The sequence below is a fragment of the Salmo salar genome, chromosome ssa12 (assembly GCF_905237065.1).
Source record: "Salmo salar chromosome ssa12, Ssal_v3.1, whole genome shotgun sequence".
Lineage (NCBI taxonomy): Eukaryota > Metazoa > Chordata > Actinopteri > Salmoniformes > Salmonidae > Salmo > Salmo salar.
Genome location: NC_059453.1, coordinates 67,669,374 through 67,686,039, shown reverse-complemented (window position 1 = coordinate 67,686,039; position 16,666 = coordinate 67,669,374). Strand labels below are relative to the sequence as shown.

At 43.7% G+C, this 16,666-nt stretch overlaps 2 protein-coding genes across 10 annotated transcripts in view; one reads left to right on the top strand and one right to left on the bottom strand.

Annotated features, from left to right (window-relative positions):
* Nucleotides 1–10,168, top strand: part of celsr2 (cadherin, EGF LAG seven-pass G-type receptor 2) — an 83,180-nt gene extending 73,012 nt beyond the window's left edge. Inside the window, exons 20-34 of one of the 5 annotated variants that reach the window (XM_014132987.2) lie at nt 188–512; nt 2,035–2,202; nt 2,343–2,466; nt 2,674–2,874; nt 3,210–3,384; nt 4,598–4,710; nt 5,099–5,181; nt 5,477–5,603; nt 5,714–5,824; nt 6,034–6,164; nt 6,404–6,492; nt 6,664–6,825; nt 7,232–7,471; nt 7,602–7,824; nt 8,839–10,168. In XM_014132987.2, coding sequence (XP_013988462.2) covers nt 188–512; nt 2,035–2,202; nt 2,343–2,466; nt 2,674–2,874; nt 3,210–3,384; nt 4,598–4,710; nt 5,099–5,181; nt 5,477–5,603; nt 5,714–5,824; nt 6,034–6,164; nt 6,404–6,492; nt 6,664–6,825; nt 7,232–7,471; nt 7,602–7,824; nt 8,839–8,845 — 2,279 coding nt within the window. In that variant the 3' untranslated portion in view covers nt 8,846–10,168. The other 4 variants (XM_014132986.2, XM_014132985.2, XM_014132984.2 and 1 more) reach the window with 4 other exon arrangements.
* A 656-nt stretch (nt 10,169–10,824) lies between these two features.
* dstyk (dual serine/threonine and tyrosine protein kinase) overlaps nt 10,825–16,666 on the bottom strand; it is a 47,191-nt gene continuing 41,349 nt past the window's right edge. For 4 of the 5 annotated variants that reach the window (XM_045691670.1, XM_014132991.2, XM_014132989.2 and 1 more), the window contains 5 exons: nt 15,524–15,656; nt 15,306–15,419; nt 11,794–11,908; nt 11,563–11,697; nt 10,825–11,390 (listed from right to left, as the gene is read on the bottom strand). In XM_045691670.1, coding sequence (XP_045547626.1) covers nt 11,203–11,390; nt 11,563–11,697; nt 11,794–11,908; nt 15,306–15,419; nt 15,524–15,656 — 685 coding nt within the window. In that variant the 3' untranslated portion in view covers nt 10,825–11,202. Of the gene's footprint in view, nt 11,465–11,562; nt 11,698–11,793; nt 11,909–15,305; nt 15,420–15,523; nt 15,657–16,666 lie in introns of all 5 variants that reach the window. The other variant, XM_014132992.2, reaches the window with a different exon arrangement.

Here is a 16,666-nt window from a genome sequence, read left to right as displayed (position 1 = left end):
GGTTAGTTACAGCTGGGTAGCTCTCCAGGAACAGGGTTGGAGAACCCTGATGTAGACTGTTTTTTTTATCAGTTGGAATATTATTCCATAAGTTGTAGGATTCACACTGAACATCTAGCCATCTATCTCTTTCTAGTGGTTTGTCTGATGTCTAACCTACCCAATCTGTGTTGGGTGTTCTCCACAGTCATCTCAATAGATCGCCTCCAGAAGATGAACTTTGCCGGAGCCAAGCTCCCTCGCTACCAGTCTCTGAGAGGGCTGAGGCCTCAGGATCAGGAGACTGCCGTCACCCTCCCCGACTCCGTCTTCAAGCCGCCCATGGAGACCAAGGGCCACCGCCACCTGGACACCTTCCCAGAATCCTCTGTGAGAAACCACACGTCCAACAGGAAGAAGCGACATCGAGGTCCTGACGACCCCGAGCAGGAGGCCATCGCTAGCGTGATCATCTTCCACAGCCTGGCCTCGTTGCTCCCTGCGAGCTACGACCCTGATAAGAGGAGTCTGAGGTGAGACAGAGGGAGACAGGGACCTGATTCCATATTGACCCCTTGCCTCCTACCTCTAGATACTTCACATAGATTTAATTGGATACATACTAGTAATATGTTCATGGGTCTACATTTCCCTGGTGGTATTTCTGCCATAATGCTGATCCTTTCAGATCTACACAAAGGTCTAAGGAAAGGGTACGCAGGTACTATTTGATAAGGTCTGGTCACACAAATTGCCTACGTGACAAAGGACCAGATTGATATTTTATTGTCGTAGTAACAAACCTCCACCTCGCAGTCCATGCCAACCCCAAACTGTTCACACCCCTCTTGTTAGCGGAGAGAAAATGTTGCGGTTTTTAAGCTAATTTCTTGCAATTCGACACATTTTTACGTGTCTGTGTGTTTATATGATCCCATTGGTCGAAGCCTGACCGAGTTCATAAAGAATATAGTAGTCGGTACTCGCGATACGTAATTGACCCCTTTTGGGTCCAGATCCATACCGCCGGCCACCAGTGAAGTGTGGAGGGGGCAGAGCAGGGCTGCCCAACCTTCTTCCTGGAGATCTAATGTCCTGTAGGTTTTCAGTCCAACCCTAGTTTAGCATATCTGATTCAGCTAGTTAAGGTCTTGTTGAGCAGCTAATTAGTAGAATCAGGTGTGTTAAATTAGGGTTGGATTGAAAACCCACAGGACGGTAGACCTCCAGGAAGAGGGTTGGACTGAAAACCCACAGGACGGTAGATCTCCAGGAAGAGGGTTGGATTGAAAACCCACAGGACGGTAGACCTCCAGGAAGAGGGTTGGACTGAAAACCCACAGGACGGTAGTCCTCCAGGAAGAGGGTTGGATTGAAAACCCACAGGACGGTAGACCTCCAGGAAGAGGGTTGGACTGAAAACCCACAGGACGGTAGACCTCCAGGAAGAGGGTTGGACTGAAAACCCACAGGACGGTAGACCTCCAGGAAGAGGGTTGGACTGAAAACCCACAGGACGGTAGACCTCCAGGAAGAGGGTTGGACTGAAAACCCACAGGACGGTAGACCTCCAGGAAGAGGGTTGGACTGAAAACCCACAGGACGGTAGACCTCCAGGAAGAGGGTTGGACTGAAAACCCACAGGACGGTAGTCCTCCAGGAAGAGGGTTGGACTGAAAACCCACAGGACGGTAGATCTCCAGGAAGAGGGTTGGACTGAAAACCCACAGGACGGTAGATCTCCAGGAAGAGGGTTGGACTGAAAACCCACAGGACGGTAGATCTCCAGGAAGAGGGTTGGACTGAAAACCCACAGGACGGTAGATCTCCAGGAAGAGGGTTGGACTGAAAACCCACAGGACGGTAGATCTCCAGGAAGAGGGTTGGACTGAAAACCCACAGGACGGTAGATCTCCAGGAAGAGGGTTGGGCAGCCCTGGTGTAGGGGTTAGGGGCCAATTTAGAATTGGAAAAAATTATTGATGAGGAGGAGGAAGAGCAGCAACAAGGTTCCTGTTGAAGAATTAATTAGTGGTTTTGTGTGATGTCCACCAGAGTGCCTAAGCGTCCGGTCATCAACTCCCCGGTGGTCAGCATCACGGTCCATGACAACGAGGAGCTGCTGCAGCACATGCTGGACAAACCTATCACTGTGCAGTTCCGCATGGTCACCACCGAGGAGCGCTCCAAACCCATCTGTGTCTTCTGGAACCACTCCATACTGTGAGTTTTACACACACACATACACACTAGCTATTTGAACTTTGAGCTGTAAAAACAAAGACTTAAAAGTTATATAAAGGATTAGGTTGAAACCAAATAATCTGTCATCGCATTGTTTGACTGTTGTTTTTGTTTGTCAGAGCGGGGAACGGAGGCTGGTCAGCCAAAGGCTGTGAGGTGGTGTTCAGGAACAGCACACACATCAGCTGCCAGTGTTACCACATGACCAGCTTCGCTGTTCTCATGGACATCTCTAGGAGAGAGGTGAGCGAGGCCACACCACTACACAACACTAGACAGAACTACACCATATGCTGTACGAGTCTAGACTTGACTTTATAAACCTCACTCAGAAACCTCAATACACCTCAGACCACACCCTATAGTGGTCTTGTTCACTATAATGACCAAACAAAGCTCTTCTTAAACTAAACTTTTCCTCCACCCTCCTCTTCCTCTCTTCCTTCTCAGAACGGTGAGATCCTTCCGGTGAAGCTGGTGACGTGGAGCACGGTGAGCGTGACCCTGGGCTTCCTCTTCCTCACCACGCTCTTCCTCCTCTGCCTGCGGGCCATGCACTGCAACAAGACCAGCATCATCAACAACGGAGCCACCGCCCTCTTCATCTCCGAACTCATCTTCATCCTGGGCATTAACCTGGCAGACAACCCGGTAAACTACTGGAACAAAGTTATTTTCTGTCTACCTTTTAATACTGTATTTTACCTCCTGTCGCTCTCTAACTCGGTTCAGTACACCACTTTCAATATCCTACCTTCCCTCTCCTCTGTTTGGAATAGGTGTCTGATTGAATCTGATTTAAAAACAAAGGAAAAATCATCAAAGCATTCTGCCCACTTTGAGCCCTGTAATATAGAGTATAATAATTTCCCTTCCTTTCACTCTCGCTCTCTCTCCCCCTCGCTCTCTCTCCCCCTCACTCTCTCTCCCCCTTGCGCTCTCTCTCTCCCCCTCGCTCACTCTCTCTCTCCCCCCCGTGTCTGTAGTTTGTGTGCACAATTATCGCCATCCTGCTGCATTTTTTCTACCTGTGCACCTTCTCCTGGCTCTTCCTGGAGGGCCTGCACGTCTACCGCATGCTGAGCGAAATACGAGACATCAACTACGGACCCATGCGATTTTACTACATGATCGGCTGGGGCGTGCCCGCCTTCATCACAGGTCTGAACAATACACACATCCTTACACACACACACACACACACACACACACACACACACACACCACAGAGATGGACCGACCCCAGGTGGCCACACGCGAACAGGCGTGACAACGACTCTTCCCTCCCAGGGTGTTGAAAAGATTTGGCATGGGCCCTCAAATCTTCAAAGTTCTCCAGCTGCACTATGAAGAGTATCTTGACTGGCTGCATCACTGCTTTGTATGGCAAGTGCACCGCCCTCCATCACATGGCGCTACAGAGGGTAGTGCGTACAGCCCAGTACATCACTGGGGCTGAGCTCCCTGCCATCCAGGACCTCTATATCAGAAAAATTGTTGGACTCCAGCCACCCAAGCCATAAACGGTTCTCTCTGCTTCCGCACTACAAGCGATACCGGTCTATCAAGTCTGACAGCTTCTATTCCCAAGCCATAAGACTGCTAAATAGCTACACAAACTATCTGCATTGACCCGTCTATTTTAACTTTATTTTCTATACACAATCACACACTCACTCTATGCACATGCTACACACTCCCTCACACTGACACTCCAACACACACACACACTTTTCTCACACACACATTACATGCATAAACATTCATACTGACTCTACACACACACACACACACACACACACACGCACACACACTCGCGTACAATCATATCCTCTGCTGTTACTCTGTTTATCATATATCCTGATGCCAAGTCACCTTACCCCTATACATATCTACCCCTACCACTCCAGTATCCCTGTCACCTTACCCCTATACATATCTAACCCTACCACTCCAGTATCCCTGTCACCTTACCCCTATACATATCTAACCCTACCACTCCAGTATCCCTGCACATTGTGAATATGGTATTGGCACTGACTCTGGAACTGATCCTGTATATAAGTTACTTACTTTCTCGTGTTCTTATTTCAGTTTCTTGTTTTTGATTAACTTGACTTAAAAAATATTGTTTTTAATTAATTCTGCATTGTTGGGAAAGAGCAAGCAAGAAAGGCATTTCACTGTACTAGTGCACGTGACAATAAAAACTTGACACACACTGATGCACACACACTAACCACACACAGACACACGCTTGCATACACAAAGACACAGACACACAATGCCAACTCATGTATCCAATTAGAACAGTTGAAAGCCTTACTGTAGTTATTTGTTAGTTACTGGTGTATTTGGTGGTTGTGTTGTCCAGGCCTGGCGGTCGGACTGGACCCAGAGGGTTATGGGAACCCAGACTTCTGCTGGCTGTCCGTGTACGACACTCTGATCTGGAGCTTGGCAGGGCCCATCGCCATGGTGGTGTCTGTGAGTACACTCTACCTCCTCATCAGATCTCTAATACAGTGTATTGTATGATATTTACAGTACCAGTCAAGTTTGTACACACCTACTCATTCAAGTTTTTTTATAATTTTTTACTATTTTCTACATTGTAGAATAATGCAAAGCTGTCATCAAGGCAAAGAAAGGGTGGCTACTTTTTTTGGGTTACTACATGATTCCATATGTCATTTCATAATTTTGATGTCTTCACTATTATTCTACAATGTAGAAAATTGTAAAAATAAAGAAAAACTCTGGAATGAGTAGGTGTCTTAACTTTTGACTGGTACTGTATATACTAGAGTTGTATAATAGTATGCCTTTATGTTATACAGTAATACATAGTTGAATTGTATTTTGTGTTTTCCAGATGAACATCTTCCTGTATATCCTGGCCTCCAGAGCATCCTGCTCCATGAGACACCACAGCTTTGAAAAGAAAGACCCCCCTATGTGAGTGTCCTGCCCGCCGCTGCCTGAATAAAAACAACACAAATTCTGTCATTAACACAGGCATGCTGTTGTACCCCAAGGGTACATGACTACAGCACTTTAGAGACCACGAGAGTGCATTGTGTCATTTAATGGAAAGTGAAGCTGCCAATTCACTAAACTGTGGTTGTTGGCTCATGATGGATTGCATAAAAGTGAAAAACATATTTCTATATCCTCTGAAAACTCACTTATCCTAATGTAACCTTTGTGATGTTCTCATCTTACGTGTGTCTTTCTGTCTGTCTGTGTCTAGCTCCGGGCTGAGGACGTCATGTGGGGTTCTCCTCCTGGTCACTGTCACATGTCTGTTAGCTATACTCTCAGTCAACAGTGACATGATCATCTTCCACTACTTGTTTGCTGGATTCAACTGTCTTCAAGTAAACACTGTTCTTTTGTTTCACTTAAACCAGGATTTAAAGACTATTAGTCACTGGTTTGACTGTCAGTATCCTTGCTCCATTGACATTATTTGGTCTGTCTATTCCAGGGTCCCTTCATCTTCTTCTTCCGCATTGTGTTCAACAAGGAGGCGAGGAACGCCATGCGCTACTGCTGCAGCCGCAAACGCCCGGATCACATGATCAAGTCCAAGCCCTCGGTAAATCTCGTACTGTATAGGGACGTCACCAGTCATCCAAGGCCTAGTACAGACATGCACAGCTGTAGGCCTCCATCGTGGCCTTTATGCTTGGACCTATATTACTAAGGACATTAACTAAAGCACCAAACAAATAACACAGGATTTGATATGACTTACTACCTACTAACTTATACCTCTCCTATTTTCTTCCTCTCCTCCTCCTCCAGTCGTATAACTGTAACACCAGCTACATGGATGGCAGACTGTACCACCTGCCGTTTGGAGACTCCAGTGTCTCTCTGAATGACACCCTGCAGAGTGGCAAGAGCCAGCAGAGCTATGTCCCCTTTGTCCTCAGGTACGGTAAGCACAGAGGGACACAACAGGCCCCATTGACACATGCTGTTTAGGCCCTCCTGCATCATTGTGTAGTAGAAAGTTTTATTTCCAGGTTAATTGAAAATGTGTGGGTTTTATGATGGTCATTGTTATGTACTGTAATACAGATAGAACACCCCTTTCAAAGCCACATACTAACTTATATTGAGGAGACCAGGGCTTTGTTTGTCCTGTTACAAGTCCTGTTGTGTTTTTCAGGGATGATGGTGGCCTGAATAATAGCCAGGTACACATCGCTCTGAACGAGCACGGCTCACTCTTCCATGAAACTAAAGAGCATTTAGATGGTAGGTCTCCCATTTTAATGTCATTAGGATCACTGTGACTGCCTTTAGCAGCTTTGGTGCATAGCTCAAACACAGAGAGGCATACAGAGTATTCATTTCATATGGTCAATGTATGTATTTCTCTACAACACTCATTGTTCATCATCTTAACTTGTGTGTGTGCAACAACAGATCACGACTCGGACTCGGACAGTGACCTGTCTTTGGAGGATGACCAGAGCGGATCGTACGCCTCCACACACTCCTCTGACAGCGAGGAGGAGGGGCCCTACCCACCAGATGAATGCTGGGAAAGCATGGCATCCAATGTGTCCAAGAGACCACACCCTCAGGGTATGACCTCGCATCTATAATACACCGGGTCACCAACTCTATACGACCTCACACCTATAATACCTCACTCTCAGTAGACCACACGCAGGTGGTATGTGAACACAGCTCCATGCAGTAACACTTGATAATACCGCTCACACACTTCTGCTTAAACAGTACACCACACCCAAACATCACACACAGACCAGACAAATCTTCAATAGAATACACCTACACTCTTACACAATTGTCTGGGTTTAAATGAATCCACTTCTGAGCAGCACATGAATGTTATGAATCTTACTTAAACATGTATAAATAACACCTGAATTACCCGATTCTGGTCTTGTAAAACAACAGCTTACATCACGATGTAATGCATCAAGCATTTAAGATGTAGTCTTAAAGTTGTCTGGGTGTTCATCAGATAACAACCTGAGTAAGCTGTACTGGCCAGGGGAGTTTGTGACGACACTTAGCAACAGTGAGTGCCTGGGGGGAGCAGAAAGGCTAAAGGTAGAGTCTCTGGGCAACCCTGAACTGGGCCAGACCCGGGACCACCGAGGCATGCCAGACGACAGGCCAGACGACAAGGCAGAGGGCTATGGGAAGGACCACGTGATGCTGCTGCCCAGTCTGCCCAACCTCAACGCACACCCACAGAAAGGTCAGCAACAAACCCAAACATCAACACTGCTGCAACATTCCACATGTTAGTTCCACTCTATATCGTTGTAGAGGTGGGATTTCCAGAACTTCAGAAATGTTTAGGATAGGATGTGTCTTTTCAAATGCAGGAATCCTGAAGAAGAAGCAGCTCTCCCCCATTGCGGAGAGAAATGGTATCAACCGCATCCATAACGAGCTGTCAGAGAACGCTCTTGGCCACGCCTCCTCCCAGGGCTCCTCTTCCAGTGAGAGCCGAGGGGGCGGGGCCAAGCCCAGCTTACCAGATCAGCTGAATGGTGTCGCCATGAGCATCAAGGCGGGGACAGTGGACGGTGACTCATCAGGGTCAGAGTGAGTGTCATCACAACACAGAGCACCAAACATGACCCACGTCCAAACAGAATACACCGAATACACCGCCAGTACAGATCACAAACACAGCAGCACATGCAGTACATCACAATGTCATAGAATCCAAAGCAACAGCTCTTAGATAAAGTTAAGATATTTCTTAGTACTTATGTATTGAAATGTTGCTTTGTGTTGTATACTGTATGTCATATGTTCTGCACACCAGTTTGATGTGAAAGAATTGATGTCCCACTGAATGTGTCTTGCTGCTGTCTTCAGTGTGTGTCGTGCCCCCGTCACCATTGTGTGTAGTCTGTCCCCTGTTCTTCATTGCCTATGTAGTGTTGATTTTAGCATGCTAGCTTGTTAAAAGTCCGATTACATAGAGTACCGGTCACATTCTCATCAATGAGCTCAGACGCCAATGTGGTAAGATGTCAAGCAACTCCCATGATCAGGTGATTTTTATCATGTTGGGAACAAAATACTGTGTTTTCAAAATACTGTTAGTTCCATAAACAGAGGGACTTGGTAAAAGCTACTTTTGATGAGTTAATACACACTGTTTGGAACCATTATATAAACTGCTAGATACAAGTGTCTTTAATAGAAGCAAAATCATTTTATTATGACCACTGTCTACAGTGCAGAGTATTGTAGCTTACTAACCATCAATCTCTCTCTCTCTTTCTCTCTCTCTGTCTCTCCAAAAAACATAGATTCCTATTCTTTAATTTTATTCACTGAAGCACTTGATCCTCATTTGAAATCAGGATCATTGTCTTCTTATTGATCGATCATTCAGTATCCTTCACCCCTTATATCCAAAATAATAATCCCATATCATTTGGTTATCACCTCTCACACTGTGTGTGGGTGAATCATTCTCATTCATTGTTTTCTGTTTTCCCCGTGTTGTGTAACGTTTGTCCCCCATCCACCCACCCTGTTTTCCCAGCAGCCACCGCAACCCCTCCATATGAGCCGGCTGACGGGGGGGGTGTGTCTTTGCAGGTCATAGAGCCTCGGCCCTCATCGCCATGCTTGCTGATGTCTGAGACACAGAGCGTTGGACTGTCCTCAACTGGAGATCCATGGAGTACCCTCTCTCTTTCCCCAATTTTCTTTGTGAGAATGTGTGTGTGTGTGAGTGCCAAAACCTCAGGAGTCTCTGCAAGGGCCCAGGCTCGAGCGCACTGATGGAATGAGTCTCTCTCCCTTTTTAAATCATTGTTTGTTTACATACTTGAAGCGATGCACTTTTTAAAATAATTTACTCTACCCGGCCAGATGTGCTGGTAGTCAACTGGAGCTGATTCAGTTTTGTTTATTGTGGTTGTTTTTATGTTTCAAACTCCGGAGATTAAGAACAATGAAGTCCTCCTTTGGCTGTAAGATTTTAAAAGTTCAGGGAATTTCCTCAAGAAGCTTAACTAGTTTGTAATCTCAGAAAGGGTCACCTGTACAGTTGTTTTGTTCAAGGATTTAGTTATTCTACTGAGGGCTGAGGTCAGTTTGAGTTTTGCTGTAGAGACAACTCATTTCTCCACTCGTCTCAGGAAGCTGCCAGCCTGAGCTGGTGGACAGGAAGAGTCAGTACAAAATGTCTTTAGACTGAACAGGTCTCTACAGAGGGATGAACAGCTCCACCCAAACCACTACACTGTGCTCTGCACTGGAGGAAAGGACTCCTGTTGAAGTGTGGCTGGAGAACAGTGAGAGGCCATGGGGTCACGCCCCGTAATGGAAGCACTCTATAAACAGTTTCTCTCACTACTGAAGGATGTTTAAAGGCAATAGCGACTAGTCAGCTGTCATACACACTAGAGGTGAGAATGTCTGCCTTTCTCCACCATTTCGCCTTCATTTTATTGCATTATCATTGGAGGAAAAGAGCCTGCGTGTCAAGAACTTTTGATATCTTTACTTTTGTAAATTGTTGGGAGCAAATTTTTGTATAAACTGAGAATGCTCCCATTTTTCAATGTTTTTGTCCAAGGGTTATGCTTTAATTTGAATCAGCGACTTTGTATTTTATAGATTAGATCATTCCATTGTTTTTGTGAAATATTTGCAAACTTGTGCTGTAATACTCTTTGACATGTATTCCAATTTTACTGTGGAGAGTTCTGTAAAAAGAAATACACTAATACTTCATCTTCAATTGAATCATGTTGTATAAACTCTACATTCCCACTTATAAAAAGCAGTTCAGACAATTTGTGTACAACTTATCACCACTAATTGAACTGGTGCTCTCTGAAAGCATTCATGATAGTGTCAAGGTTCATTTCTGCATTGCCAAAAGTTTTTTTTACAACACTGATAAAGGTTAACATTTGAATATCGGGTTCCTAGTGAATCAGTTTGTTTACTCAACTGAAGCATAACTGTTAGTGTTTTTTCCCCATTATCTGGATTGTACAAACAGTCATAATTGGAGCACAAAGCAATCAACTTTTTAAAACCAAGACCTGTAGTAGGTTACTGATGTGGCTTGTATTTTTCTGTGAAAGCGTTTGGTAAAGGAAATCACACATTCAATGAGTAAAACAGACAGATGTGGTATTGTTTTTGGTTCTGGGGAAATAGGCTAATACGAGCATTCCATGAACATGTAGTCCAAGCATATTGTATTGAACTGTGTAGTAGAATGCTGAGCCCTCGTGGCCAATGTGCTGAACTGCAACCACAACACAGGTATCCTCTGAGCACAGTAACTTTTTTTTTTTTAAATTGGGGGAGGAATTGTGAAAATACTCAGTGGGCTGCAGCTCCCACCTAATGCGAGAGGGACACGTTTATACCTAAACTGTATTTGACATCGCTGAAAACAACATTTTATCCACACGCTCTGGGACCAGAGCACAAGTTGAGACGGGCCTCTGCATTGTTCCCGGTCTTCACCCATTTGATACTTCAAGTCAAAATTATCCTTAGTATGACCTTAAAACAATTCCGTGAAGATGCTGACAACCTCATGTAAGAGTGAGGCGAAAATTGATTATTTTGTCAATCATTTATTAAAAAAAAGTTGGAATTGCATAGATGCAGGAATACTCTTAACCAATTAATACAATCTAAAATTATATTTTTTACATTTTAAATGTTTCATATCTAGTAACAATTCTATAACCAAGCAGCAATTAGCATGGAGGAAAGCATAGTGTACTATACACACATTTGTCCGGTTTCAGTTCATCTTAAATAGTGTATATTTAACTCCTTTAAAGGAAGAGGAAAACTGTCTGTCACTTTATTGGTCATCTCCTCTTTTGGCCTTCCAGAAGCACACTGTCCTTTTTCCATAAATACAACAAAAATTACTTTTCTTTTGACCGTAATCCTTTGCAACAGTCGTGGTCCTCTTGGAGTGTGTCAGTTTGAGTCCTCCAGGCTGCTGCTTTTCTGATGCGAGCCACATTTACAAAGCCGTACCATGATGCTTTGCAGGCTGGGCTCTACGATGCCGAGCAGGGGCCTCTGGGAAGGGTCTCCATTCCAGCAGGCTTCCATCAGCTGCCAGCATTCCTCATCAAAGCCGGCCAACCGCTCGGGCCTCGCGCCTGAAAACATGGGCACAAATGAGGCCCTGGCAGCTCTCTAGCCCAATTCAGTCAACAGAAATCCACACTAAGTCCTGGATAAAAGACAAGTGTTACAGCAAGCTGAAGTCTTGATCATATTCTGTTGAGTTAGTATAGATGTGGGTTTGCTCGAGCTTGAATTCTACATTACCTTTTTTAACGTTATTCCACAACTGGTCCTTGCTGGAGCATTTCTCAAAGGACTCTGGGAGTTTGACAGAGCCAGTGCAGAGATACCAGAACAGGATTCCAAAGGCATAGACATCCACAGAATTATCATACTTTCCTGAAGAAATAGGTCAGACTTGCAGTTAAATCAAAGAGCCTAGAATGAGAGGTGGTCTATGATGCAATACTATGACTGAGTAGCAGGATATTTGACCTGTAAAGAGCTCAGGGGCCATGTGGATGGGGGTTCCTACGATGCTGCCGGACATCATGGCCTCTGGCTTACAGAAGCCCAGGTCTGTGATCTTGGCCCGGTTCTGCTTGTCCAACTGAGGGAGGGCCAGAACACATTAGGAACACTTGGCAAGATGTGTACAAGACGTGACATGTCAGGATCATAAATATTGGTTTCTCAAAGCATACACTTAAGGTCTTGCACATGCTGCTGGCGCCAAGGAGGCGCAAGTGTCAAACGGCACGTTAGTTTGCAATTTTATCATGTAAAAACTGGTGCACTTGCATTTTACCTGTCTAACATCAGCTCACTTGCGCTGAGGTGGGAGTGGTGGACATATGAGGTGTGTCCTTAACACATGCCAACGTGACAATTTCATTCAGCGCTAATGGGAAGTTTGACCCACAAAAAGCAGGTCTTAACAGTAACTAAGTTGATAATAAAATTGATTTAGAGAACGGAAGCGCAGCCTAGCCAACCATGACGTGCAGTGGCCATGGAAAAGAGATACGCATTTTGTGCCGGTGAATCTCGTATTTAGAAACAAACGATTTTCCCCCACTCAGTTTAATTTGATTAAAAACCAAGCTTAGCCTACCCTCCCCTTAATCAAGGCTTGTTTAGCAGGTGCTTATTTTTAACCAGGCCATTAGCCGCTAAAGAAAGGGGGTTTAAATGGTCTACTGAGAGTGCTTTGAAATACGTTAGGTTTTTGCCCTCATGCTTTTTCACTATTAACACACAATTAATTTTGCTTGTTCGAGCATTCTATCCATCCCCATTTTCAAAGAGCACACCTTGTTCAATTACCAAATACCTGTGCTCCAAACCTTCCTAGAATGCTATAGCAACAGCAGATTTGTTTTATAATCTGCCTCACACATAGGTAACGATACAATTGACAGGAGCCGAGTATTTTGTATAGACGTGCGAATGTTGTGTGTAAAGACATGTAGGCCTACGTGTGCACAGACTACACGTAACATAGTAAATCCGGGACAGTCAAATTAGTACGATACGTTTGGTACATAAGACAGATGGTATAACACAAATGTCTAACAACCCAAAGGTTAAACAACTTTAGCATTTAAACTAATTAGCAACTTTCCAACTACTTTTTAGCTACTTTGCAAAGACAACATTTTAGCTAACCCTTCCCCTAACACTTTAGCCTAACTTCTAAACTTAACCCTAGCCTAGCTAACGTTAGCTAGCAAATTTGTAACATAATACAAAATGGTTGATGGACATCCACAAATGAATAGGTACCATAAGAAACGTAACATATACTAAACATGGTGTCCAGGATTTACGTACAGAATAATGCGAAATGCTCGTGACCATGTTGCATCACACTGCAATGGAAAAGGAGATTCATGATATCATGCTTCTGACCCGATCCAATTTAGAAATATAGTTGTTGGTTTAAAAAGCGGACGTTTGTTTAATTTGATTATAAAACAAGATCAAACTTAAAGAACATAGCTCAAATGCAATTAAATGTTGTCTATTTCTGGAGAAGTGGAAATATGATCTGTAAGATGGTTCCATGATGTTTTTAAAACATTCCATTTGCTGTAAAATGGTGAGTGAACATTCCCCCTTTCTATTTATATTGGATCTTTATCCAGCTTGCGTGATATGTTTGGATGTGCGCGAACTCACTAGCCGACTTTGCTGATCACTGCTTTGAGGAAAAATGTACTTACTAATAAGACTTATGTGGTTGTCCCACCTAGCAATCTTAAGATGAATGCACTAACTACATCGCTCTGGATAAGATCTCTGCTAAATTACTAAAATGTAAAATCCTTTTAAGTTGCCTTGTATGTATTATACACCCACGAGGGGCACTTATGGTGCCTAACTGTATTTAGTCATGGGCTATTTAAAACAAGTTTTGTTTTTATCAGAATTATACACCGTCTTTTCAGGCCTTAATAGCTTAGTGAATGTAATCTTGCTTAATGACTACGTTTGTCCAGACTGCAATTTACAGTATGCCTAGCCCCTAGATCAATGTGAATGCTCTAGCCAATTACAGTATGCCTAGCCCCTAGATCAGTGTGAATGCTCCAGCCATTTACAGTATGCCTAGTCCCTAGATCAGTGTGAATGCTCCAGCCATTTACAGTATGCCTAGCCCCTAGATCAGTGTGAATGCTATAGCCTGTTTAACAATGTATTTCCATACTGAAGCAATGCAATTAGAGCATGTGGACTAGAGGTCGACCGATTGATTTTTCACCGCCGATACCGATTATTGGAGGGGCAAAAAGCCGATACCGATTAAATCAGCCAATTTTTTTCTTTATTTGTATAATATAATACGTCAATCAAATAAATAATGCAAAAACAAAGTGTTGGAGAAGAAAGTAAAAGTGCAATATGTGCCATGTAAAAAAGCTTACGTTTAAGTTCCTTGCTCAGAACATGAGAACATATGAAAGCTGGTGGTTCCTTTTAAAATGGGTCTTCAATATTCCCAGGTAAGAAGTTTTAGGTTGTAGTTATTATAGGACTATTTCTCTCTATACCATTTGTATTTCATATACCTTTGACTATTGGATGTTCTTATAGGCACTTTAGTATTGCCAGTAACAGTATAGCTTCCGTCCCTCTCCTCGCTGGGCTCGAACCAGGAACACATCAACAACAGCCACCCTCGAAGCAGCGTTACCCATGCAGAGCAAGGAGAACAACCACTCCAAGTCTCAGAGTGAGTGATGTTTGAAGCGCTATTAGCGCGCACCCGGCTAACTAGCTAGCCATTTCACATCTGTTACACCAGCCTCATCTTGGGAGTTGATAGGTTTGAAGTCATAAACAGCGCAATGCATTGCGAAGGGCTGCTGGCAAAATGCACGAAAGTGCTGTTTTGAATGAATGCTTATGAGCCTGCTGCTGCCTACCATCGCTCAGTCAGACTGCTCTATCAAATCATTGACTTAATTATAACATAATAACACACAGAAATACGAGCCTTAGGTCATTAATATGGTCGAATCCGGAAACTATCATCTCGATAACAAAACGTTATTCCTGTTACATTGCACAACCTTCAATGTTATGTCATAATTACGTAAAATTCTGGCAAATTAGTTCGCAACGAGCCAGGCGGCCCAAACTGTTGCATATACCCCGACTGCGTGCAATGAACGCAAAATGACACAATTTCACCTGGTTAATATTGCCTGCTAACCTGGATTTCTTTTAGCTAAATATGCAGGTTTAAAAATATATGCTTCTGTGTATTGATTTTAAGAAAGGCATTGATGTTCATGGTTAGGTACAGTCGTGCAACAATTGTGCTTTTTTCGCAAATGCGCTTTTTGTCAGTCAGCCATGACCACAGTTGAACTCAGTTCAACATTAGAACTACATCCAAAATTAAATCAATGGAAACAATTGAAATATGATTTGACAATGTGGTAAACACTAGTGTTACACATTCAGCATGATTGGAGAAAGCACCTTTAACCCTTACTCACTAGAACGTTCTTTAGTTTGATGTCTCGGTGTAGAAGCCCCTGACCATGCAGGAAGCGAATGCCTTCCACCACGTCCAGGGCGATCCGGAGTCTCTCCTTTAGTGATAAACCAGCCTGGGAGTGAGAGGAAAAGGTGAGACTGAGGCATGGGATCAGGCAGACCTTTGATAGAAGAGATATATTAGAGTACATGGTAGATATGAGAGTCTGCTGGTTACCTTCAAGCCTGTGTAGAGGTCTCTGTGAAGCCTCTCCATTATGAGCAGCACAGCAATGCTGGAGCCCCCACCGTACGTGTGGTCAATCACCGAGCCGTGGAGATCCACCAGACGCTCATGTTTAGGGAGGGACCTACAGCCATACACAATAGAGAAGGTAGGAGAAATAAGGTCTTCAATCTTCATATTATTACATCCTACCCTCTTGTGTAAGTGGAAATGTGGTTTCCTAATCTTCTTACAGTGCTCACTAGCACACACCACAACTTTTCTTTTCCAGCTGCATGGTGTATGAAATTCTTCTGACAGCCACAGGGGGGCCAACCAGTCCCAGTTCCAACACTGAAATCTGGCCACATGAGAAGTTACTTCTCCATGACCTGCATTAGTGAGCTTTAAAGCAGCAATAACAAAGCAGTCTCACCGGCCTCAGTGCAGTACTAAGCTGAGGGATGAGGCTGGAGAAATAAAACTATAATTTTGATATCATGGATGGTTAACTATGTTTTGAGGCCACATAGTGATTGGTTACATTTTCTTTGTTTAGAAACTGAGTAAAACATATGTTCTTCACAATAGGCTCTTAGTGGGTCAATTTCCACATTTCCTTTCTGCATTAACTGTTTTAAAGTCAGCATTGACCTCATGGTGAAATCCCTGAGCGGTTTCCTTCCTCTAAGGCAACTGAGTTAGGAAGGACGCCTGTATCTTTGTAGTGACTGGGTATATTGATTCACCATCCAAAGTGTAATTAATTACTTCATGTTCAAAGGGATATTCAATGTCTGCTTTTAAATTGTTTACCCATCTACCATTAGGTGCCCTTCTTGGCGAGGAATTGGAAAACCTCCCTGGTCTGTGTATGAAATTCACTGCTCGACTGAGGAACCTTACAGATAATTGTATGTGTGGTGTACAGAGATGAGGTAGTCATTCAAAAATATTATTGCACAGAGTCCATGCAACTTATGTGACTTGTTAAGCACATTTCTACCCCTGAACAGATTTAAACTGGCCATAACAAAGGAGGAGCTGAATACTTAGAGTCAAGACATTTAAGTTTCTCCATTTGTAATTGATGTGTACAAATTTCAAAAAACATAATTCCACTTTGGCATTACAAGGTATTGTGTATAGGCCAGT